This window comes from Pristis pectinata, chromosome 24 (genome assembly GCF_009764475.1).
Source record: "Pristis pectinata isolate sPriPec2 chromosome 24, sPriPec2.1.pri, whole genome shotgun sequence".
NCBI lineage: Eukaryota > Metazoa > Chordata > Chondrichthyes > Rhinopristiformes > Pristidae > Pristis > Pristis pectinata.
Window position 1 is genome coordinate 17,175,959 of NC_067428.1, and position 24,529 is coordinate 17,200,487.

At 44.3% G+C, this 24,529-nt stretch overlaps 2 protein-coding genes across 2 annotated transcripts in view; both read left to right on the forward strand.

The window, feature by feature from the left end:
* shc2 (SHC (Src homology 2 domain containing) transforming protein 2) overlaps window positions 1–16,973 on the forward strand; it is a 41,974-nt gene extending 25,001 nt beyond the window's left edge. Inside the window, exons 6-13 of the mRNA XM_052038016.1 lie at window positions 698–749; window positions 2,231–2,357; window positions 2,827–2,995; window positions 10,427–10,514; window positions 11,316–11,468; window positions 13,994–14,286; window positions 14,560–14,696; window positions 16,422–16,973. Coding sequence (XP_051893976.1) covers window positions 698–749; window positions 2,231–2,357; window positions 2,827–2,995; window positions 10,427–10,514; window positions 11,316–11,468; window positions 13,994–14,286; window positions 14,560–14,696; window positions 16,422–16,425 — 1,023 coding nt within the window. The 3' untranslated portion in view covers window positions 16,426–16,973. The remainder of the gene's footprint in view (window positions 1–697; window positions 750–2,230; window positions 2,358–2,826; window positions 2,996–10,426; window positions 10,515–11,315; window positions 11,469–13,993; window positions 14,287–14,559; window positions 14,697–16,421) is intronic.
* Window positions 16,974–20,500: 3,527 nt separating this feature from the next.
* On the forward strand, window positions 20,501–23,427 carry tpgs1 (tubulin polyglutamylase complex subunit 1). Its single transcript, XM_052037909.1, has 2 exons — window positions 20,501–20,807; window positions 21,831–23,427. The coding sequence occupies exons 1-2, from the start codon at window positions 20,604–20,606 to the stop codon at window positions 22,407–22,409; spliced, it is 783 nt and encodes a 260-aa protein (XP_051893869.1). The 5' UTR covers window positions 20,501–20,603; the 3' UTR covers window positions 22,410–23,427.
* The last annotated feature ends 1,102 nt before the right edge of the window (window positions 23,428–24,529 follow it).

Consider the following 24,529-nt stretch of genomic DNA (forward strand, 5'->3'; position numbering starts at 1 on the left):
AGGGTGAGGTCACCAGTGAAGGAGATGGAATGGATGTGAACTCTCAGTTGTCCAAGTCATAGAACAATCCCTATGCTTCAGACATTTGTCAGGGAATACACATTATGCTGGCACAGGCTTGTTCTGACTACTGTTTTAATGTGATTTTTAAAAATCCATTTATTGGATGTGAGTGTCGCTATCCAGTACTCATTGCTCTGAATTGGGGAGCGGTTAAAAGTCAATCATTTTAGGGGTCTAGAGTCACATATTGGCCAGACAGGGTAAGGATGACGGATTTCCTTCCCTGCCAGACATTAATGAACTAAATGGGTTTTTACAGCAGTGCAGTTGTTTCATTGCCTACAATGACTAAAATTGGCTTTACTCCAAATTCCAGTTTTACTTAATTACTTGCATTTGACATACTGAACTGCAGTGGTGCAATTCAAACTTGTGCCTCTGTGTCAGTAATCCAGATTCTGGTTGTCAGTCCAGTAATGTAACCACCATTAATACACCAAAATACTGTATCCATTAACCTGTAATTTAAAGCAGAGATAAGAATTTCACTAACTTGACCTGCTGAGTTTGATGAACTCACCACACGTGTTCAGAGAATTCACAAGGACCCTTTGCACATTGTTGAATCAGCTGTTCCTCCCTCAGTTTGTCTCCTGTTACAAACCTGTTGATAACTGTATCTCTTCCCTTGCAGGATACCATAGATTATGTTGCGTATGTAGCAAAGGATCCTGTAAACCAAAGAGGTGAGTGTTTACACATCATCCTAAATCTATGTAGTGTATTTAATGTGGCAAAACATCCCAAGGCATTTCACAGGAGTATTATTAGACAAAAAGTTACAATAAGCCACATATGGAGATTGAGGACAGGCTTGGCCAGACAAATAAGTCTGAAGGAGTGCTGAGGGAGGAAAGAGAGATGAAGAGGATTAGAGAGTAAACCAGAATTTGCGACCTTAGCAGGTGAAGATGCCACCAGCAATGGTAGAGTGATTAAAATTGGGGATGATCAAAAGGTAGGAATTGGAGGAACACAGACCTCAGGATTGTATAGCAGAAGATTAAAGAGACAAAAGAAGTAAGACCATAGAGGGTACCTGAAAACAGGAAGAGAATTTTAAAATCGAGGTGGAAGTCAGTAGGTCAGTGAGCACAAGTGTGGTGGGTGAATGGGAGCTGGTGCAAGTTAGGATTCAGGCAGCAGAACTTTGGAACAGTTTAAAGGATAACACAAAGGAGATTGGCCAGGATTATGTCGGAATAGTGAAGTGTAGTGGTAATGACAGTCTGTAAGAGCTTCAACAGCATATGAATGAGACTTAATTTGATAAAGGTGGCAAAATTTTGAAACATGATTGATGTTGCATTAATTGGCACCTCTTGGGGTTCACTAGACCACAATTCCAGACACATTAAGTGGGAAATAATTGTTAATCTGAATGTTTGTAGAATTAATTTAATTTCTAATACTGTTGCACAATGTCATTTTGAGGCTTGTGTCTGTTATTTTTCCAAGATTGTGTGTTAAGGGAACAGAGGGACCTTGGTGTACATGTCCAAGGATCTCTGAAGGTGATGGCATAGATAGATAAGGTGGTTAAGAAGGCAATGGGATACTTGCCTTCATTAACCAGAAAATAGAATATAAGAGCATGGTGGTTATGGTACAACTATAAAAAAAACATTGGTCAGATTACAACTGGAGTATTGTGTGCATTTCTGTTTGGCATGCTTCAGGAATGATGTGATTGCACTAGGGAGGGTGTAGAGAAGGTTCACTAGAATGTTGTCTGTGATGGGTTGTTTCATTTATGAAGAGAGCCCAGGTAGGCTGGGTTTATTTTCTTTGGAGTGGAGGAGACCGAAGGGGATCTTACTGAAGAAAACAAAATTATGATAGTGTTGAGAGTAAGGAACATTTTCCCATAGCAGAGGTGAGTAAAACCAGAAGGCATAGGTTTAAGGTAAGGGGTAGGAGGGTGTTTCAAATCTGTAACATACTGTCTGAGTGTGGCAGTGGAGGTAAGTACTCTCACTCCATTTAAGAGGTATCAGGTCAAGCACTTGAATCATTAAGGCATAGAAAGCTTATGGACAAATGCTGGAAAATGGGATTAGTATAGATAGGTACTTGATGGTCAGCATTGACATGGTGGGCTGAGGGGCTTGTTTCTGTGTGACTCTATTTACTGAGACTAACAGAGGCTCATATTCATGTCCTGCAGCCTGCCATATACTGGAGTGCTGTGATGGTTTAGCACAGACTGTGATCAGCACGATTGGACAGGCTATTGAACTAAGGTTCAAACAGTATCTCCACAGCCCCCCGAAACTGGTTGCTCCACATGACAGGTAAGAACATTCTAAACATGCTGTATTATTCAGGTCTTAAAGCCAACTGAACCTGATGAGTATAACTGAAATTCCTCCATTTTTCTCCCCCTGGATGCTGGGCTTTTACTGAGATAAAGATCCTTCCCCTCTCCATGGTGGTGGCTGGCAGTGGGATATGGGTTCCTCTTCTCCCCAGTGTGAGGACTTACAGTGTATCACAGACCCCATCCCATCCCACGTTGGTAAAGCACAGCCCCCTTCCTATCACCCTGTGGGGGAATTGCAGATCCTGTCCTTCCATTGTGTGAAGGAATCACTGACCCCTGTCCCATCACCCTGTGGGGAATTGCAGATCCCATTGTTTCAGTGAGGAATGCACTGGATGGTATTGAGACTAATCACAGAGATCAGGTAATGCTGTGAAGGATTTTGAAAGACGATGTCATAACAATTTCAACTGAATGTTTCTCACATATGTTGACTGTAGGATGATAGGCAGTGAGGAGTCTGCCTGGGGTGAAGAGGAGGAGACACCAGGCCACAACTATTATAATAGCATTCCAGGAAAGCAGCCTCCCCTGGGAGGTGTTGTGGACGTGAGGGGCAGACAGTGGCATGTGCAGACCCAGGCTCCGAGCTCCACAGGCACCCAGCAGGTTAGTAACTCATCCTGAATTATTGTGTTACCTAAACCAGGCAATTACATCTTTTGTTTTCTTTGCTGTTTTGACGCCACCCACTAGTGATATGATTGGGTATAAGATTAAAACCTGAGCTGACTCATATCCAATTTGAACCCAGGAAGCTAATAATTGTTTCCATACTCAGTCTAAATGCTAGTGTTCAAAGAATCCTGTCCCAGGCCTGTAGCACAGATCCACTCCACCCAACTTCGCAGACAGGGAAAACATCACTAAAATGTGATTAATGTATTTCAACACACTGAAGTACCAAGCTGACCAGTACACTTAGGTTGGTCCTGTCTGGCTTCCTGTGGCCAGACTCTAGCACTTACCACGTCAGAGGTTCTGTGAGTACTAGCTGCCCACTGATACCCTGTAAATTTTAACAAAATATATTCTAGAAAATAAAAGTTTTGGGTAAACTACAAGGCCTCTTTCACTAAGTTGAGAATTCACTAAGTAGAGTTGATGTTTGTTACAATGTTCCTGGGAACAGACTGTAGAGCTTCAGAAGCAATGCAAGCACAATAGTGCTGAGACTCCAGCTGTGCTTAAAGGATCTGTCAGGAGTGCCCATCTTCCCACCTGCCAAACAAGATCTTGGTACTTGGAGACAAGAGACTGCAGATGCTGGAATCTGACGCAACAAACAATCTGCTGGAGAAACTCATTGGGTCGAGCAGGATCTGTGGGAGGAAAGGAATCAGAATCAAGTTTATTATCACTGACATATGTTGTGAAGTGTGTTGTTTTGGGGCAGCAGTACAGTGCAAGACATAAAAATTACTATAAGTGATAAAAGTAAATAATAAGTGCAAAAGAGAAGTAACGAGGTAGTGTACATGCGTTCATGGACCATTCAGAAATCTGATGGCGGAGGGAAGAAGCTGTCCCTAAAAGGTTGAGTGTGGGTCTTCAGGCTCCTGTACCTCCTCCCTGATGGTAGTAACGTGAAGAGGGCATGTCCCGTATGGCGAGGGTCCTTAATGATGGATGTTGCCTTCTTGAGGCACCGCCTCTTGAAGATGTCCTTGATGGCAGGGAGGGTTGTGTCCGTGATGGAGCTTCAAAACCTGGGACTCTGTACCTCCCTCTGCAACTGGATCCTCACCTCAAGGATGTGTGCTTAGCCCACTGCTCTACACTCTCTACACTCATGACTGTGTTGCTAGGCACAGCTCAAACGCCATTTATAAATTTGCCGATGACAGCACTGTTGTCGGCAGAATCTCAGATGGTGCAAGGCGGCATACAGGAGTGAGATAGATCAGCTGGTTGAGTGGTGTCACAACAAAAACCTTGCAGCAAGACCAAGGAATTGACTGTGGACTTCAGGAAGGGGAAGTCAGTAGAACACACACCAGTTCTCATTGAAGGGTCAGCGGTGGAAAGGGTGAGCAGCTTCAAGTTCCTGGGTGTCAGCATCTCGGAGGATCTATCCTGGGCCCGACACATTGATGCAATCAGGAAGAAGGCATGCCAGTGGCTCTACTTCATTAGGAGTTTAGGAAATTTGGTATGTCGCTAAAAACTCTTGAAAATTTATACAGATATACAGTGGAGAACATTCTGACAGGTTGTATCACCGCCTGGTATGGAGGCTCCAATGTACAGGATGGAAAGAGGCTGCAGAAGGTTGTAGACTCAGCCAGCTCCATCACGGGAAAAACTCTCTCCACCATTGAGGACATCTTCAAGAGGCGGTGCTTCAAGAAGGCGGCATCCATCATTAAGGACCCTCACCATCTGGACATGCCCTCTTCAGTTATTACCATCAGGGAGGAGGTACGGGAGCCTGAAGAACCACACTCAGCGATTTAGAAACAGCTTCTTCCCCTCTGCCATCAGATTTCTGAACGGTCCATGAACACTACCTCGTTATTCCTCTCTTGCACTGTAAAGTAATTTTTATGTCTTGATATCTTGCACTGTACTGCTGCCGCAAAACAAAAAATATCATGACATATGTCAGTGATAATAAACCTGATTTGATTCTGATTTTGCTTTGTACATTGTGTCTTTGAGAACATGATCCATCTTGGATCTCCAGCTGAAATAGAAAATGGATTAGTGACTACTGCGGTGTAGGAGTTGGTAACAGGCCATAATTGAACCATGTATAGAACTTCAAGCCAAGAGCCATGTTGCACCTAGTGACCAGGTTTTTTTTCTGCATTTGAGAGGGAGCAGTACAGTTTCTGCTTCACCTCGGCTGTGCTCTTCAACCTGTTCTAGGTGTATGCCCTAGTTCTTGGTATCTGCACCACCCCCCCACCCCACCACCCCGGGTGTCCCACACATAGATGGGGGTATACGTGGGTAGCAGAAAGCTGTCTGAAATCTTTCCGCCAAGTACAGCACAGGTCTGAACTGAGTGAATCATCAGCCCTTTTTATTTGTTCAAGGGATGTGGGCTTTGTAGGCTGAGTCAGCATTTAATTGCCCATCCCTAATTGCTCTTGAGAACGTGTTGGTGCGCTGCCTTTTTGAACTACTGCAGTCTGTGAGGTGTAGTTAGAAATTTCCAGGATTTTGACTCGGTGGTGAAGAAACAGTGATACATTTCCAAGTCAGGAAGAAGTGTGGCTTGGAGGGCAACTTCCAGGTGGTGGTGTTCCTATCGTTTTGCTGCCTTTGTCCTTCCAGCTGGTAGAGGTCGTGGGTTTGGAAGGTGCTGTCTAAGGAGCCTGGATGATTTGTTGCAGTGCATCCTGTAGAGCAGATTTAAGTCTTTCTTTCTTTTTCAATCTTTTTATTAGTTTTCAAATTAATACAGATTAATATATCAATGTTTATACATGTAATACAAAGAGATCAGGAGAACAATCATGACATGGATAATCATAAAGAACAATAGAGTATTTAAAAAAATCTGTAGATCCAATGATCTGTTAGTGAATGAATATAATATAAAAGAAAAAGATTTATTATAAAGTATAAAAAAAGAAAAAAAACCCAAAACAACAAGAAAAATTAGAAACAATATATCAAACCAAACTAAGCTTAAAAAAAAATTAAAAAATAACCCAAAAAACAAAAAAAAACTGGCCTAAAATTTCTCAATAGAAACAGAGCAATATTATGTCATCAACTCCGTTCCTCTAAATTGAAAGGTTGATTTAAGTCAATTCACAATGACTTGGTCAGAATCTTGTAAAACACATTTAAAAGTGAGATGAATCACCAATTACTCACTGCGTGCCTCTCCCACTTCTGCTGGTAGATGAGGATGATGCTGACAGATAGAAGCATAGCAGTGCATACGTCCAGCAGGCCCGGGCTGATCCAGTCTCATGGAGCCAAATACAACTCGGCCAACAACCCATTCCTTTTGGGAGTTTTCTTTGATAGATCTTGACAGCTTGTCCAGAAATAATGAGTAGCCCAGACTCCTTCACTTTTTGTTATTCTAAAACCTCTGACATAAAGTTCTTGGAGTTTGTCTGTGGCTTTTGAATGGTTTGTCCAACATAGAAGGATTTGCAGATTCTTAAAATGAGTTCTGATGAAGGGTCTTTGACCTGAGATGTTAACTCTGTTTCTCTTCCCACAGATGCGACTTGACTTGTTGAGTGTTACCTGCATTTTCTGTTTTTATTTTAGATTTCCATCATATGCAGTTTTCTTGATTTTGTTAAAGCATCGGGCTGGGAGTGCATTACATAACAATCCTTCTCCTTATGGCTACCTTAGAGCTCCCTCTGTGAACATTTTGGAAGAAGAACCGCAAATATTTTCATGAAGTAGATCTAAGATTGGAAGATGATCTTGGAGGATTTGGAGACAAAAACCAAGGCTTCTTTTCAGAATGGCCCAGACAATTTGCTAAGTCTTTAGGGTTGGAGCAAATCAATCACCAACTAATTAATGGTTCTTTTCCTCTTGGAGCTACTCCTTGATGTCAATCCCGTTTGGGCTGCAGCAGATAATAAAGAACCTCCTGCTGTTTGTCTTTGTAGCTGCTGCTAGATGGCCAGCAGTTCATTCTTTAGAGCCTGGACATACACGTCAATGAGCCGGAGTAGAGCATTTTTCGTGCACTGCCCTGCCATGAGGAGATGGCTACCAACCACCCCTTTGACTTCAGTGATGATGAAGTTGCCTCCTGCAGCAAAATACCCAGATTAGAGGTGCACCAATTGTTCCCTTCAGACTAGATTGCCCTAGGGACCACCACCATGACCACTGTCAATTGTTGCTGAGGTGCAGTAAGCCACAGTCCTACAAGAACAGCAGGTCTGCCTTGTCCTTGTCCTTGTCCAGGAATCCCAAGGTCACAACAGATCATACAATGCTTTTAACATTGCGTATGTCAATGGATGTAATCTTTAAATCCATCGCATTATAATATGTCTAAAGTCACATCACTGCAGTCATTTACTCTGTCCTAGCATAAGCAGAGCATATATAAACTGCCGAATTTTCAGTAGGTTAAATCGTGGGTCTTAATCTTCCACCATGGGATGAGTTCTGTTCCAGTGAAGCAGGAAACATTGTCAACGGATTCTTGATCTGAGATGTGTCCTTTTTCCGACCTTCATCTCCTAGATTGTTGCACCCAGATTCCTGGAATTAGGGCATGGAGGAGTCTTCACTGGATTCCTAGAACTGAGGTATATGGGGCTCTTGGCCTCCCTTGGAGGTTTTTAGCTGGAACATCTTTTCTTTCATCTCCTTACTTTAGCTTTTCTACTTTTGCCAGTGGTGCTGACTTACTGTGTTTCCTCGTTATCAGATGAGGAGCAACTGCTAATATCTGATTGCGATATCTTTTTGCCTCTCAAATTGGAGTTGTCAGAAGCCTTTTTTGCATTTTGGAGACATTTTGACTTGATACTCTGTCAGTGTTGCTTTCTTTCATGCTGAGCCCAGATGCTCAGCATCAGCAAGATTTCTGGCCACTAGAGCCCAGCTCTAGTCCTCGCCCCATCTCCAAGACTGTAGAGTAGAACAGGCAGGTTAACCACGAGCTGTTCAGTCGACTGATAGTTGCGACTAGTTCAAAGGAATCTTAAACACAAATTATCTTTTGCATATATTGAGTTTTTGGAATCTTTTCGGCTAGTTTAGAAACTATTGTACCAGACACAGGCCCCACTCCCGTAGCAAATTAATCTCTGTGGGAAATTTCTGTTAAAAGTGCCTAACAGGATACAATAGTTGGTTTGCTGTAAGTCACACACCCCTCCCCAACTCCAACTCATTGTCAATAAATCAACTATGAAATTAACACATTGTGGGTAATAGCACACCTTTGATTAGCTTTAAAATGTTTTTGGATGTAATGCATTTTTAAGTTACTTAGAGAATTGGCTAAGAAGGAGAAATCATTCTGTAAAGTCATTTTCGGTCATTTCAATTCAGGATCCTCTTAGATGGTGCACGACAAGCAGATTGAAATGCTTGTTTTTCTGATTATACCTATTTCCAGCTCTGGTAATCAAATAGGATGGCTTATTGCCCGTAAATGTATCAAGGAATAGAGAACTATATTTTGAAACAGTAATGGAAGATTCCATATGAGATAATATGCAAAAGAAAAAGCAGAATTTGAGGAAAAAAATTATCAAAACAATCAGTTGGACCTATTTGGGAACCTTGACCCCAATAGATCATTGATCCAGAGGTATGAGTTTAGATCCTACTGTGGCTGCTGAGGAATTCAAATTAAAGTAATTAAATAAAATCTGCACAAAAAAAAGCTAGTCTCAGCACTGAGATGGCTATTAAACTATTAGGAAGTCTTAAAAGCACATCTAATTCATTGATGCTGTTCAGGGAAGGAAATCTGATATCCTCAAAAATAAAAAAAAATGCAGATGATGTAAATATTAGATAAAAACAAAGTGCTGGACACAATCAACAGGTCAGGCAGCATCCGTGGAAGGAGAAACAGTTAACATCTCATGTTGAAGATGGTGAAGCGTTACCTCTGCTGCTCTTTCCACAGATGCTGCCTGACCAGCTGACCGTGTCCAGCATTTCCTGCTTTTGAATCTGCTGTCCTTATCTGGTCTGGCCTATTCATGACTCCAGGCCCATCATGTGGGTCTTACCTACCTCCTCAGTTCAGGGCAATAGAGATGGACAATAAATGCCACGTTATCACCAGTGATCTGGCTCAGTTTTGGTCTTTTTGAACCGTGTTCTGGTGGCGTGTATTGTTTCCCTTTTATGGAACCCTGATGTTGTTTCATTACATCCTATGTAGGCTGAGTGAGCATGTCCTTCAGACCTCCCTCACTGCCTTCAGTAACACTGCATAATAGCACTTTCAGTAATCATTGGTCTGGGAGTATTTTGTGAGTAAGACAGGAGTCACTGGATGAGGAAAAGTCCAAGGTCAATCTAATTAGTCCACAACTGCTATCGTAGTGACATGACCTAATCATTATGGAGCTGTTGACTAACCACAGCTATCATTTTCTATTGATTAATCTGCAACACATACAGACATGAGGCCAGGAAATTCTGATTGATGGAGAGTGCTGTGAACCAGATGTTTAAATTCTCCTATTTAAGTTGTAAAGTATTCATCACAATATAGTAATAGTGTGGTCCAGAAAGATTTTATTGCAGTAACTGTGTATTCTTGTAACAGAATCTTGTACATTCTAGTAATTATGTTACACTAGGGTGGATTTTGACTTTGGCAATTTTTCCTGTTCTACCAATGAGCAGACCTTCATAGTGTGCAAGGTAGCAGCTTGGTAAAGAGTAGACAAGAAGCCTAATGAAATTCCTTGGCAATAGTTTAGAATACAAGAACTGACAGGTCACACTAGAACTGTATAAAATGCCGATAAGCCTATTGCTCGAATACTGTGCACAGTTTTGGTCACCAAACTACACAAAGGATGTGCTGGCATCAGTGAAGCTGCAGAGGAGATTTATGGGGACATTGACGGCACTGGAGAATTATAGTGTTGAGTAGCGATTGTTGTGGCTGGAGTTGTCTTCTTCCAAATGAAGGAGACTGAGGGTAGATTTAACTGAGGTTTATAAAATTTTGAGAGGCCGAGGGGGTAAATGGAAATAACCTATTTCTCTTAGCAGTGAAATCAGTAACTTGGGGTGGGGGGGGGGGAAGGTGGGGAGGGCACAGATTCAAGTTAATTGATAGAAGGCTGGAGGTAGATACCCTAACCACAAGTCCCTGAATGAGCACTTGAAGAATCATAATCTGCAGGGCAATGGACCATGAGCTAGGAAGAAGGATACAATGGGCTGAAATGTGTGTTGGATGACAGTGCTAATTATTTCAAGGCCCTGACACATTTCCACTGTGGATTCCTGAGGTCAGGGGTTGGTCCTAGCTCTGCTGCTGCCTCTCTTCTGTTGAGAGATTTCATGGGCAATCTCTCTGACAGCTCAGTCCTTCATAGTACTCTTCTCTCATTCCAGCTCAGCAGTTCGTTGCAGAGGGCAAATGGCCACATACCGCAGCAGAACATGGACAGTCACAGTGAAGATGCAAAACTCTTTGTGGCAGGTCAGAGGCGATGCATTCTCAAAATCTTTGGCAGATTCCTGAGGTGGGACAGCTCTTAAGGTGATAGAACACACACCTGAGTTGTTATATCGAAAGGAATTTCCTTTAGGCACAATATCCCGTTCTCCTCCCCTGATAGCAATAGAGATCGTGTAGAGGAGATTTATGAGGATGTTGCCAGGGCATGAGAATGACAGTGATGATTAGAGACCAGCCTATGTTGGAGCAAAGAAACTGAAGGGAGATTTAACTGAGATTGCATAAAAATTACACAAAGCTCCCCAGGGTGAGGAGCATCAAATTATTCCTTTTAGCAGAGATGGCAGAAACTTGGAGCCATGGATTATTTGGTAGAAGGATTAAATGCTGGGAATGTCTTTTGTACGGGTGGGAGGTGGAGGTGTGGAGATTGTCCCCACCCCTACTGTCCTGTCTGGTTATCAGGCATATTCAAGTGCGTGGGAGAGAGACTTTACCCCCACCCCACTCCACAACAGGAGTCTGAGGCAAACTGTAGAATCCAGACCTGGTCCTTGGTTGCTCTGGAAAACTGGAAGTGATCCTGCTTGGGATGACAAGGTTTGACCCCAACTGGGTGTCTCATGATGACTTAAGCCAGCAGGGCTGAATCCAAGGTAGAAATGTGAAAAATGTGTTTAACATCTGCATTGATTTAAATCAGAATCAGAAAAGCCAGCTCGCCCTGATGCTGGCACAGATCCTGCTCATCCGACCACTGTACATCTGCTTTTGTATTTTCCCATTGTGCACTGCTAATGCTCTTGGCATTGTGAATTGTAGGTGTGTTGAGTGACGGTTACCTTCGGCCGTATGGAAAAGTCTCCTGTGAAGAGCATATGTATGTTAATACCCAGTCTCTTGATGCTGGGCAATGGTTGAATGGGACATCGGGGGACATGACCGACAGTCCTGAGAAGGATGTCTTTGATATGAGTAAGTATGTCTGGAACTGCTGCCTGGGTCACGAGTAACCTAAAAACCAGAATCAGAGCTTGAAGGCATTTTACAAAATCTGTGAATGAACCGATCTTGTTAAGTATTTTGTGCTTGCTCACACTCTCCGCCCCCTGCCCCACCAGCAATAGTGATCTGAATCAGTTTGGTGCTTATCTGAATTACTGACCACATGATAAAAGCCAATACTAGGAGAGCAGTACTGAAGAAACAGCACACTATTGGAGGGGCAGGACTGTGGGACCACCATCTGTTGGAGGGGCAGAACTGTGGGACTATTACCTGTTGGAGGGGCAGAACTGAGGAAACACCACCCTGTTGGAGGAGCAGAACTGAGGGAAGACCACCCTGTTGGAAGGAGAATTTGGAAGCAGCATCCCCACATGTCTGTTTGCTCTTCCACCTTTCAGCTATCACAGATCAATCTGCTGCACTAATCCTGGCCTTGTGCACATCCTCTTCCATTACTGGTGGCCATACCTCCATCTGCCTTGGCTTTAAACTCTGGAATTTCCTCCTTAAAACTCTTTCTTTTTCCTTAGAGCACTGCTTAATATCTCTTCGAGCAAGCATCTTAATGTGTCTTGACATCAGACTTTATTTGATATTTGCTCCAGTGATGTGCCTTAGGATGTTTTACAGTTGTTTATGTAAATATCTCAACAACATAAGAAATAGGAGCAGGAGTAGGCTGGTTGTCCCTCGAGCTTGCTCCACCATTCAATAAAACCATGGCTGACACCATCCTGAACCCATTCTCTCACCTTCTCCCTATATTCCCAACTCACTTGTAGTTTAAATGTATCTAGTCTTCACCTTGAATGGCTTTACCTCCACAGCTCTCTGGTGCAGAGAATTGCAAAGATTCACAACCCACTGAGAAAAGAAACTCCTCCTCATCTCTGTCTCAAATGAGTGACCCATTATTCTGAATCTATGTCTCCTAGTTCTCGATATTCCAACTGAGAAACATACTCTCAGTATCTACTAGGTGAATCCTCAACAGAATCTTGTCTGTTTCAATAAGATCACCTCTCATTCTTCTAAACTTCATTGAGTACGGGTCCATCCTTCTCAAATTTTCTTTCTATGTCAACTCTTTCATCCCATGAATTAACCTAGTGAATCTTCTCCGTACTGCCCACAATGTAAGCACATCCTTAAATATTGGAGACCAACTGTAGGTGGTCCTGTAGATGTGCACTCACAGGTGCCCTATAAAGTTGGATCAAAGTTTCCTTTGCGTTAAAAGTCAATATTCAAGTAGAAACATGTTGTAATTTCATTCCATTTAAGTAATATTTTTCTTAATCATTCTTCCTTCCAAAGTGGATAACTTCACATTTTGCCACATTATACTCCACCTGCAAATTCATGTCCACTTACTTAACCTATCCATATCACTTTGGAAGTTCTTTATATCCTCATCATAATTTGCTAATCCACCTACTTTTGTATCATCAGTAAATCAGTGCACTCAGTCCCATAACCCAGGTCACGAATGCAGACTGAACAACACAGTAATGCTGTAAGCAATATTGCTGCCTCATCACTGTCGTGATCTGTGTTTAATTCCATCCTCTGGTGCTGTCTGTGCGGAGTTTGCACATTCTCCCTCTCATGGCATGGGTTCCCTCTTGATGTTCCATTTTCTTTCCACATCCCAAAGTTTGGTTAATTGGCACTGTAAATTATCTCTAATGTAGATGGATAATGGGAGAATCAGTAGGGTATTAATCCACATGTGAGGAAGAATAGGTTACTGGGATGTCTGGTGGCATATACTCAATGGGTTGAATGGTCTTCATCTATGCCTTAAGGAAATATAACAACATGAAATAGTCGAGGCACCAGCACTGATTCTTGTGGCACACCATTAGTCATTGATTACCACTCTGAAAATAACCCATTTACCTTGACTCTGCTTTCTATTAGTTAGCTGGTCCCCTATCCATCCCATTACCTCCAACTCTATGCACTCTTGTCTTATACTTGACACCTTATCGAATGCCTTCTTGAAATCCAAAAGCATTACATTATCCACACTTGTTTAATCCCCAAAAGAACCTAAGTAAATTTGTCAAACATGAGTTCCCTTTCATAAAACCATGTTGACTCTGTTTTACTGTTATATGAACTTCTAACTGTCTCGCCATTCCTCCATGATACAGAATTCCAGCATTCTTCCAATGAACGATGTTGGGCTAATTAGCCTATACTTTCCTGATTTCTATCTCCCTCCTTTCTTGAATAAGTTCTGTTAAATTTGCAGTTTTTCAATTCTCTGCGACTTCTTCAGAATCCAGGAAATTTTGGTAGATTACAGTGAATGCATCGACTGTCTCTGCAGCCACTTCCGTTAGAGCCTAGGACGCTGACCATCAGGTTCAGGAGACTTAAAGGGTTCTATGTGCAGATGACTTGGTGCCTGTTCATCACTGAGTGAGGGCCCAGGGCAGACAGTCATACCTTGTCTTCTCACTCATTTTATCTTTCTATCAAAGGGCCATTCGAGGATGCCTTGAAGCTGCACGATGCCAACTCCTGCAGAGGTGGAGGCCAAGGAACTGGATGCCTGTGGCCAAATCCTGGCTTGGCCAGGGACACAGAGGAGGAACAATTAAAGCGGGAATCCTGGTACCATGGGAAGATCAGTCGGAAAGTGGCCGAGGCACTGCTGGTGCAGGATGGGGACTTCCTTGTGAGGAACAGCCTGACCAACCCTGGACAGTATGTTCTGACTGGGATGCACAATGGACAAGCGAAGCACCTATTGCTGGTGGACCCTGAAGGAGTGGTGAGCAGCACTACTGTGGGTGATTGGGTGGGGCTACAATCAGTGCCTGTGGGTTGAGGGAGGAACCACATCTGTTGCAGCTCTCTGGAGACCAAACAGGGGTCAAGATGTAATATCTCTTCAGCTGAATTGCTGACAATCCCTTCCAAGCTCAACCATAAAGAACAATATCCCATTGCCCTGTTCCCACCCTCTGGATCCTATTCCCTCTCCCTATGCCCCGTCTATCACTCAGCTTCTCCCGCAGTTTAATGCTCCCTCTTGTCCCTCTAGGTGCGGACAAAGGATCTGCTGTTCGAAAGCATCAATCACTTGATCAACTACCACCTTGAGAGTGAAGTTCCCATCGTTGCAGCTGAGAGTGAAGTCTGTCTGAAACAGGTCATCAAGAGGACACACTCAATGCCGATGTGAGTGTCGGTGCCACTGAGTTTGTAGTTGATAAACAATCATAATTAGAGTGAGACAAAGATTCAAGCTATGGATTTATACATAGCACTGGGAGAAGCCGAGGCATGCACCAGCATCTTCCAAAGCTCGACACAGGAGAAATCAGGGGAATCTGTGCAACAGATCATCTGTGAACATTTGGAGGGTGGAGAGTGAGGGTTTTCACAGGTAATTGGTGTACATCAGAAGTTCTGGAGGAAATGCAACAATGTATAGTGTAATTAGCCTGGGCTGTACAGTAAAATTAGGAGTTTGATAGGGAGTTGGCAGATCACTTTTAATATTATTCTCAACACTTGGTAAGACTTATATAGCAGCTTTCATACAGTAAAATGTACCAAGATGCTTTACCAGAGGTTAGGGTCTTGGCAGCTGAAGACCTGGCTATCAGCGGCAGAGTGATTAAATTCAAGGATGATCCAAGAGGCTAGAATTGGAAGAGTGCGAAGATTTTGAAATGTTGTAGGTTGGAGGAGGCTAGGGAAGGGCAAGGAAAACAGGATGGCATCACTGTTACCAGCATTGTCACTTATATCAGTAGCCAGCGTAAGTTTCACTATCATTGACAGGGTCTAATTAGGGATAGTCGGCACGGGGGAAATCCTCTCACACAGTATGATTGACTTTTTTTTGAAGGGGTAAGTCATTGATGAAGGCAGAATGGTGGACATTGTCCGTATGGACTCTAGTAAGGCATTTGGTAAGGTCTCACGTGGTAGGCTGGACCAGAATATTAAAGCACATGGGATCCAACACGAGCTGGCTAATTGTATCCACAATTGGCCAGGTGATAGGAGGCAGAGGGTAGTGGTGGAAAGATGTTTTTCTGATTGGAAGTCTGTGACTAGTGGTGTACCACAGGGATTGGTGCTGGGACCTTTGCTGTTTGTGGTATATATTAACATCTTGGATGTGAATGTAGGAGGAATGATTAGTAAGTATGGTGATGACAAAATTGGTGGTGTTGTGGCTAGTGTGGAAGGTTGTCTAAGGCTACAGCAGGATATAGATCAGCTGGAAAGCTGTGCAGAGCATTGGCAGATGAAATATAATTCTGACAAGTTGGAGGTCATGTATTCCTGGAAGTCAAATATGGCTAGGACATGTACAGCAAATGGTAGGGCACCAAGGAAAATTGATGAACAGAAAGACCTGGAGATCCAAGTGCATAGTTCCCTGAAAGTGGCAACACAGGAAGGATGTGGTTGCACTGGAGAAGGTGCAGAGGAGATTCACAAGTATATTGCCTAGATTGATGGACTTTAGCTATGGGGAGAGTTTGATAGGCTGGAGTGAAGGAGGCCGAGGGGTGACATGACAGAAGTATTTAAGACTGTGAGAGGCACATGGGTAGGAGTATCAAAGACAAAAGAGCATAGGTTTAAGGTGAGAGGATGGAATTTTAAATGGGACCTGAAGGGCGTCTTTTTCCACAGAGTGGCTGATATCTGGAACATGCTGTCAGAGGAGGTGGTGGAATCACTATGTTTAAGAGGCATTTGGACAGCCAGTTAAATAGGTAAGGCATAAAAGGATATGGTCCTAATGTGGGCTAATGGGATTAGTGTAGATGGACAAAAAAGATCAGCATGGACATGGTGAGCTTGAAGGACCTGTTTCTGTGCTGTTTCTTTCAGCACTACTAGTACTCCCGTTGCTACTAAGTATGTTTCTCTTGTTCACAGGTGATGCTCAATATGATTAGTGAATTTCGCAGGATTGGCAAGTTTTGTTCAGGAGGCTTGGGTCTGGAGTGGATGACTATGAAGAGCATGGTTGCTTGTTGAATACAGTTGTGGGCAGATTCCAGCCCCACACAGCCTGCTCCCTTACTGCCCCTACGCTCCTGCTGCTTCGTTGGGCATGTTGCTTACTGTAGACAGAGAATCATCACACCGTTGGAGATCAGGCAACAGGAGTCGACAGAACTTCAAACTGATTGTTATGTAATACAGAACGGCTTGCAATCAAATGACAAATGAAGGAATCGTAGGAAATGAGGAACTTGTGCTTGGACTGTGCAGTTGCCTGTTACTCAGTATATGTTCAGCATATAGTGGACTGGTTTACCGTGCCTGGGATTGCACAGCCTGTGTCTCTGTGCTTTGTGTAAATATCTGTGCATTGAATTATTACATTGATTTTTCCCCCACTCCCCAAAACATCTGATGAACAGAGCAATGAATGGGTGCAAGAACTGGAGAAGGAGAGATGGGGAAATGGGAGGGAAGGAACAGAGTCAACAGTGGAGGGAGGGGGAGGAAGCAGGGTTCACTGGGGAGCAGAGGTGTACATGAAAGATGAGGAGTGCAAGCAGGTAGAGGGGAAGGGTAGCTTGATGTGGAATTGCATTGGGTAAGACTATCCTCAAGGTGCCCACAGCTGATGGTGTGAAGGAATTACACAGCACGTGTAGACCATGCCACTGTTCTTGTGGATATATATGTGTGGTGGGGAAAGTGAGGGAGCCTGACCCAGTTGGGAGGGTGGTAGGGGTGGGAGTAGTGGGAATCTGGACCTGTAAGCTGGTGGATGTCTGCTGGCACTGAATCCCATGGGAGGGCTTGGCTCTGCTATGCTATGGTCAGCGGTCTGGTACATCTTGTGAATTTGAAATGATTTTGAAAAAACTTCCAGATTCTCTCCCTGATTCTGATCTGTCCTGAGCACATGTATCTACAAATATCTTGAGGGTGTTGACTGGGAACCACAAAGGCAGGCAATGAGGCTTTGTAGTGGGAGATCTGGGGCTCTTGCTGCTGGGCGAGGCACTCTATTTTGTATGAGAGGTGCGGAGTGCATTTTCTGGGTGTGGTTTTGAGGGTGGGCAGATGCTAGGACTTGGGTTGTCTCGGTAGGAGGGGACTCTACTGGGGATGGAGGGAGTCTGTCTGACACTGGTGATATTTATTCTTAAGATTGTAAATCAAGCTTTGTGATTCAGATTCTTTTCTTGATCTTTGAAATAAAAGTGAAATTTGGACGGTGTTCCGTGTTGAGATCACTGACACTACACACGCTCTGCAGGCAGCTCTGGAGAAATAACCCTTTGCTCTGGCTGCAATATCATGCTGGCTGAGGCTTCCATTGGGTCTGGGAAGATTTGCTAACGGAACCAGGAGGAACCAGCGCTCCTAGACAATCCCAAAACACCTCCATACCTGCAGGATGCTCTGATCACACCATGACCTTGTCCTGTGTCAACCCCGACAGACAGAATCAGAGCTCCAGATTAAGTTCCATCAGGGCTGGAGGTTCAAGGCCATCAGTGACATGGGAAGAGAAATGGGGCAAGAACATTTCTGGACCCTCACCTGGCAATGTCCAGGGAAGATTGTGTTGAGTGGTTCTTTTGAGGAGGTGATGAGGAGGATCCATGCAGGTAGAGCATTTGATGTGGTCAGTGTGGATTTTAGCCAGGCCTTTGTCAGGGCTACACATGGCAAATTGGATCACAAATTGGTTCAGTGGCAGGAAGGGAATTGTTGGCAGGAGTTTTTACCAGTGCAAGGCTGCTTCAGTGAGGTTCCACAGGGCTCACCACTCACTCCCTTGACTTTTGTAATGTATATTAATGAGTTAGACTGAAATGCAGATGGCACAATAAAGCAGTTTTCAGATAATACAAAAATTGATCTTGTGGTTGACAGGCAGAAAGCTTCAGACTGCAGAAGAATATTGATGGGCAGCAAAGTGGCAACTGGAATCTCAACCCAGAGAAGCATGATGCACTGCATTTGCTGAGGTGCATCAAGGGAATATATAATAAATGGGAGGATACCGAAATAATATAGAGTGCCCACAGATTCTTAAAAGTAGCCAGACAGGCCAATAAGAAGGTTAAAAAGACATGCAAGATGCTTTCCTTTATTAGTCACAGCACAGAATATGATAGCAGGGAGTATACTCCAGTCAGACCACAGCTGGAACACTGCATAAAGTTCTGATCACCATATTACAAGAAGATGAGATGCCTGGAGAGAGTGCAGAGAAAATTTCCAGAATGTTGCCAGGTTTGGAAAATTTCAGTTAAGAGGAAAATTTGGATAAGCAGGCTTGTTTGAAGCAGAGGGGAGATTTAACTGAGTTTCATAAAATGCAGAATAAGTAGTCAGGACTTACTTCAACAAGACAGCATAATTAAGCGGTGCAACAATTAGAAAGGAGGTGAATGTCTTTTTCACCCAGAGAATGGTACAAGAACACAAGAGGCAGGCCACTCGGTCCCTCAAGCCTGCCCCACCATTCCATATGATCATAGATGTACTACCTGAAAGAGTGATGGAAGATAAACCCTTATCAAATTTATAAAGTACCTGGTTGTGTATTTGAAGAACCTGTGACCTGCAGGGCTATGGACCAACTGCTTGAAGATGGGACTAGTGTGGCTATTTTTTAACCAGCATGGATTTGATGGGCCAAATGCCCTCATCGTATGTTATAAATTTTCTGTGGTCCTGTAAAACTGCTGTGAGTGAACCTAACTGCGTCAAAACTGACAGAATTTGGGCCCCAAAGATAATTGGGGTGGTGAGGGAATTTGTTGGGCAGTAGTAGGATGCAAATTACAGACATTCAATCATTCACCACCTCTGATCATTGTGACTCGTCAGAGCACGCCATCAAGACATTTTCTGCTGATGAGGTTGCAGCTGAATATGATAATGGAAACAATGGATTAATAGAATTTTATGTAAACAACCCCTGCCCCTGATTTGAGGTACAGGGTTGTTCCTCTTCTCAAAATAACCAGCCTTCCACATTCTGTTGGTGCATTTGGCAGAACCCCTGACCCCATGGATGTCTGGGGCAAGGGTTATTGGTGGGGTTCCTTGGGTCCAGGGATTGAATTTCTCCTCCATCTCTTGGCCAAAGTATCCTGTAATATGCTTCACTGTTAAGGGATAAGAATGGAAATGATCATGATCCTAGTCCTTCAGAAAAGACTGTGCTGGGTCAGATACAGTTCCTGCTGTTGGTATCAGCACTGTTGGGCTGCCCTTTGGAGGGAGCAGCCACCTGAATAAAATACTTAGCAGGCAGTAACACTCCTGATAAAGTTTTAGGTAAAATTTTGTGAGGATTACCTTCCAATGGCAAAGAAGATAGTGGTTGTAGTTCATCTGCCTCTCCTTATTTGTTTCATAATAATTAACCTTTAAATATAACTCCCACTTATTTGTACATGGGTAGTGTAACAAGATGTAGCTGAAACAAAGAATCATGCTTTGGAACAGTGGAACAGGCTTGAAGAGTTGAAAGACCAATAGTTCCTATTTCTTGCGTTTATACTGCTTCAAGATGCTTCACAGCCATTGAAATACATTGAAAAGTGTAGGCACTGTTATAAGTACAACAGCCTATTTGTATAAAACAAGTAGCCTTGTGACAATCCCCACATAATTTGTAAAAGTGATGTTGGGGGTCAGAGCTAATTTGGGGGAAAATTCCTGGTCTTGATTTTTTGGGTATTTTGTGGGGATTGCCACAAGGCTACTAAATTTTCTTGGTCTTGATCTTGATCTTTTATATATATGCCATGGGATATTTTATCGCAACCTGAAAAAACAGACAGGGCCTGGATCTGACATCTCACCCACAATGTGGTACCTCCAAAACAGCAGCACTCCATTGGCACTTTTCAAATGTCAAATCCCTGCATACCTTTTATAAATAATGAACTTTGAACCACAAAGTAAAATAAACTACAGAGATTTGTAGAAGCAGTTCTGAAGTGAAATATCCTCAGTCTTAAATCGTTCCTATCACAGTTATCTGAAGTGAGAGGAATTCCCGGGACAAAGGTCCGGCATCTGTTCTGTGGGGAACACGTTTTGAGGTGACACGAACCGTCGCCCCGCACAAAGATGGCGGCAGCGGCGGTTTCCGGTTGGGCAGCCGGCGCCGAGCCGCCTGTCCCGGATGGGCTCTCACTAACACTCCGGGAGGCGCTGCTCAAGGTCCTGGAGAATAGGCCCGAGGATCCCGTCTCCTTTCTGGGGGAATACTTCCAAAACCTCGCAGCGGCCTCCGAGGGAACAGCGGAGAAACCGGTTCCGAGACAGCAGGAGGTAACCAGGCGGCGGCGGCATCAGGCCGGCCCGAGGCCTCGCCCAGCAGTGGGGCCATATTCGATCCCCGGCCCAGGGACCCCCTTCCCTTCCCCCTTCCCCTTCCCTTCCCTCTTTCCCTTCCCTTCCCCCTTCCCTCTTCCCTTCCCCCTTCCCTCTTCCCTTCCCCCTTCCCTCTTCCCTTCCCCCTTCCCTCTTCCCTTCCCCTCCCCCTTCCCTTCCCCCACCCCCTCTATCAAGGACGCCCCCCCCCCCCCCCCCAAGGACGCTGTCTCCCCCGGGCCCCGTCTCCCCACCCTCGACCCCCCCTCCACCCCGCTCAAGGACCCCCCCGCGTCTCCCCACCCTCGACTTCCCCCCTCAAGGACACCCTCCCCCCCTTCCACCTCACCCCTTTCCATCTCCAGCGCTAAGCCCTTCAGCTATCGATACACTATGCCGACACCCTCTCCTTTTCAATAATTCTTTACAAATCGTATTGTGTCTAAGATTCTGTAACATTATTTACATGAACACAAGCCCCCAGTCCAGGGTAATGGGGTTAAGAAACCTTCTGAACATTGATTAAAGTGCCTGATGGAGCCAGAAACTAACTGACATTTGGAACTGGGTCTGATGGCTACCGTAGTTGAATAGCTACGTGGAACTCGGGGTTCAAATACTGGGGATGAAATAGATTTCCAAAGCTTCTCTTGCAGTAATAGAGACATACAGCACAGAAACTGGCCTTCCAGCCCACTGTGACCTCACCAACCTTTGTGCTTTTCTATACTTGTCCCATTTACCCACATTTCATCTAGAGCCATCTATGCCTTGGGAATTCAAGTGTTTATCTGGTGCTGCTTAAATGTTGCGAGTGTGTCTGCCTCCATCACTGCCTCTGGCAGCCCATTCCAGATTCCAACTGCACTGTGTGGAAAAGGTTCACCTTCAGAGCCCCTTTCTTGAGGGAGAGCAGGTACTGTTGAGATCTGGAAAGAGTTGGGTAGGAGACTAACCAAGTTTCTTTTGCTCTCTCTACAGGAGCAGATCTCCAATGCCCTGAAACAGCTGCTGCTCTGTCACTACAGCAGACCGGCCTTTAGCAGGAACACAGCTCTGGCCTTCCAGATCCTTAGTTGCCCCACAAACAAGAGGAAAAAGCCTGGTCTCAAAGGCAGAGTTTACACTGAGCTCCTGAGGCAGATTTGTGAAAGTGCGGGAACTTCTTCCTGCTCCTTGATCCACAAATTGCGATGCTGGGACCATGAGGCTGTTCCTTTCAGTGTCTTCAGACATGGAGTGCTGACTTGCTTTGTCTTCCTGGACTTTGTGAAGATTTCCAGGAGGCTGTTTGAGGTGGTGGCAGAGTCCGGAGAGGCCTGTCGGACAGTGTGCCAGGCTCTGCTTGAGGCACTGCAGGAAGCATTGAGTGTTAGTGGGTCAGCCAGTGGCACTGGGTGCCTGGATGCTGCCTCAAAACTCAGCCCCGAGCAGCTTGGGCGGACCATGGAGCAAGCAATGAGGCTGCGGAAAAATGAAACTTCCCCACCGATGACACAGGAGGAGTTCACTCAGCTCACTGCTCCTCTCTTCATTCAGAGAGTGAAGCCCGTGTGTTGACTGGATAGAAGCAGGCAGTATTTCACCAAATGCAGAATGTCCCAGACTTAATGGCACCAGATCCCTGCATGTTCCCCCTCAGCCAGTGTTGCACGATGCTGGCATATTGTTGCTTGGCTTGATACAGTGCACTGTCAAGGTTGTGTCCACCCTGAGGCAAACTACACTTTCACTCACCCTCTGCCACTCTCCCCCTTGTCCATGCTCTCTCCTCGGCTGCTGCCTCATCACCATCCCAGTTCCTGGGTCGTGTCTCACTCTCCTTCAAGCACGTCCACCAAGTCAATCTTCCAGTCCTCATGCCTGACTTCACACACTAACGAGCTTTATATCTGGGGCAGAAGGGAGGTTTAATCAATGCCCTTGCTCTCACCTGCTTAGTGTGTCTCCACCAGCTGGAGGCTACAGTCAGAGTTTTGCTATCAGCTCCCATCTCTTTGTGTTCCAGACCAGAGCTCTAGTTGAGACATTAGTTGCCTGTGTGCACACTGTTTGCTGCTTGCCCAGTTTGCCAACATGGTGATTATTCTATTAGTTGTGTTGAGTTCTCATGCTCCTCCCACACTTGTCCCTGAGTGGTGTCTCTTCCAGTGAGTGAGTTCTATACACACAAATTCCTTAACCTAGTGGCTCTTGATAGGGACCAGGATCAAGACCCTCCCTGACCCAGTAGGACTGGATAGGAGCTAGGAGCAGGAAGCCTCCTTAATGCAGTGGGACAGAATAGGGACCAAGAAGGGGAACAAGAAGCTGATCTGGTTCTCTCCCATTCCAAGGGCATGGTGCATGACTCTGTCCTTAGCAGTGCATCACAGTGATATAACAGTATGACCTTTTGAACATTACCATATGAAAATAAGTCATTAATCTTCAGTACGCACCTTGTTTGTCTGACTAGAGCTTTATATCAAGGATTATTGATTGATTGTATCTTGTTTTGTACCAGTGTTATATATAGGACTCTTGTGTTTTGCAAGATTAAATTAAACAAATTGTATTCACATTTACTGGTTCCTCTCTGTTTTAGACCCGCTATTTTGACTCTGGCTGTAATATAAACCTGCACCCAAAGGCATCATGTTTGATGGGTGTGGAATTCTCAAATGGCCTCTTAGTGAACAGGATGTTTGAACAGGATGTTTGACCTTGATGTGAGGTGACAGCATCCTAGCACCACTTTCTTTTCTGAGCCAAGTGCAACAGTCCTTGGAGGTCCATCAGACTACCTGCCTGGGTGTCATTTGGTGTTCTTGGTGAAATACAGCAATGCTCTTGGACTTTCCTTGTAGGTCACTGGAACCCCAGAATCCTATGACAGTTGTAGAGTGGAGGATAAAGGCCAGGATCCTGTGAATGTTGCCATCACAGGACACTGGTGCTGAGAGTTTTTACAGTGAATCAGCTTGCATCTATCAGCCTGCCACTGAAGAAACTTTGGTATCAAAGTAGGAACTTTGGAGCCAGAGGAGGCTACTTGAGTATGATCTACCATTCAACAAGATCAAAGGCCTAACTCCACTATTCACCTTTGCACCAAGTCCCTTAGTATCTTTGGTTATCAAAAGTCTGTCAATTAACAATAAACAATTGACCTGGCATCAATTGTCATTTGTGCAAGAGAGTTTCAAAGTTCTAATTTCCTTTGTGAGTAGAAATGTTTTCAAAATTTAGTCCCAAAAGGTCTGGATCTATATTTTTTTGAAAAATGCCTTGTTCTGGACTCCCCAAGCAGAGGAAAGAGAATCTATCCAATCTATCAGTTCATCTTAATATCTTGAAAACTCTGATCAAATCACCAGTTAACCTTATAAATCCATGGAAGAAAACCCTTGTTTGTGGAATCTCTCCTCAATTTTTAACCCTTGGAGTCCAGGGATCATTCTGATAAATCTGCTTTGCACTCTCTCCTATCGAGTCAGAGAATTCAAAACCTTTTCTCACTCCGTAGTAAAACAATGTAAGGCAGAGATTTTATTCAGGATGTGTTCCCAGGATGGGTGAAGGTGAATAAGCTTGCAAGAGGAGTCCTGAAGTCAGAGCACTGAATGAATCAGTTGCTGCTGTCGGTTTGCAGGCACTCGAAGTCGCCTGCAGAGGGAGCTCAGAACTGAGGTCAATTT

Bases quoted from the DNA above. Each gene is read 5' to 3' on its own strand.
- tpgs1 (XM_052037909.1), top strand. From the start codon at position 20,604: ATGGCGGCAGCGGCGGTTTCCGGTTGGGCAGCCGGCGCCGAGCCGCCT. The intron at 20,808-21,830 runs GTAACCAGGCGG...CTCTCTCTACAG, and splicing joins CGGTTCCGAGACAGCAGGAG to GAGCAGATCTCCAATGCCCT.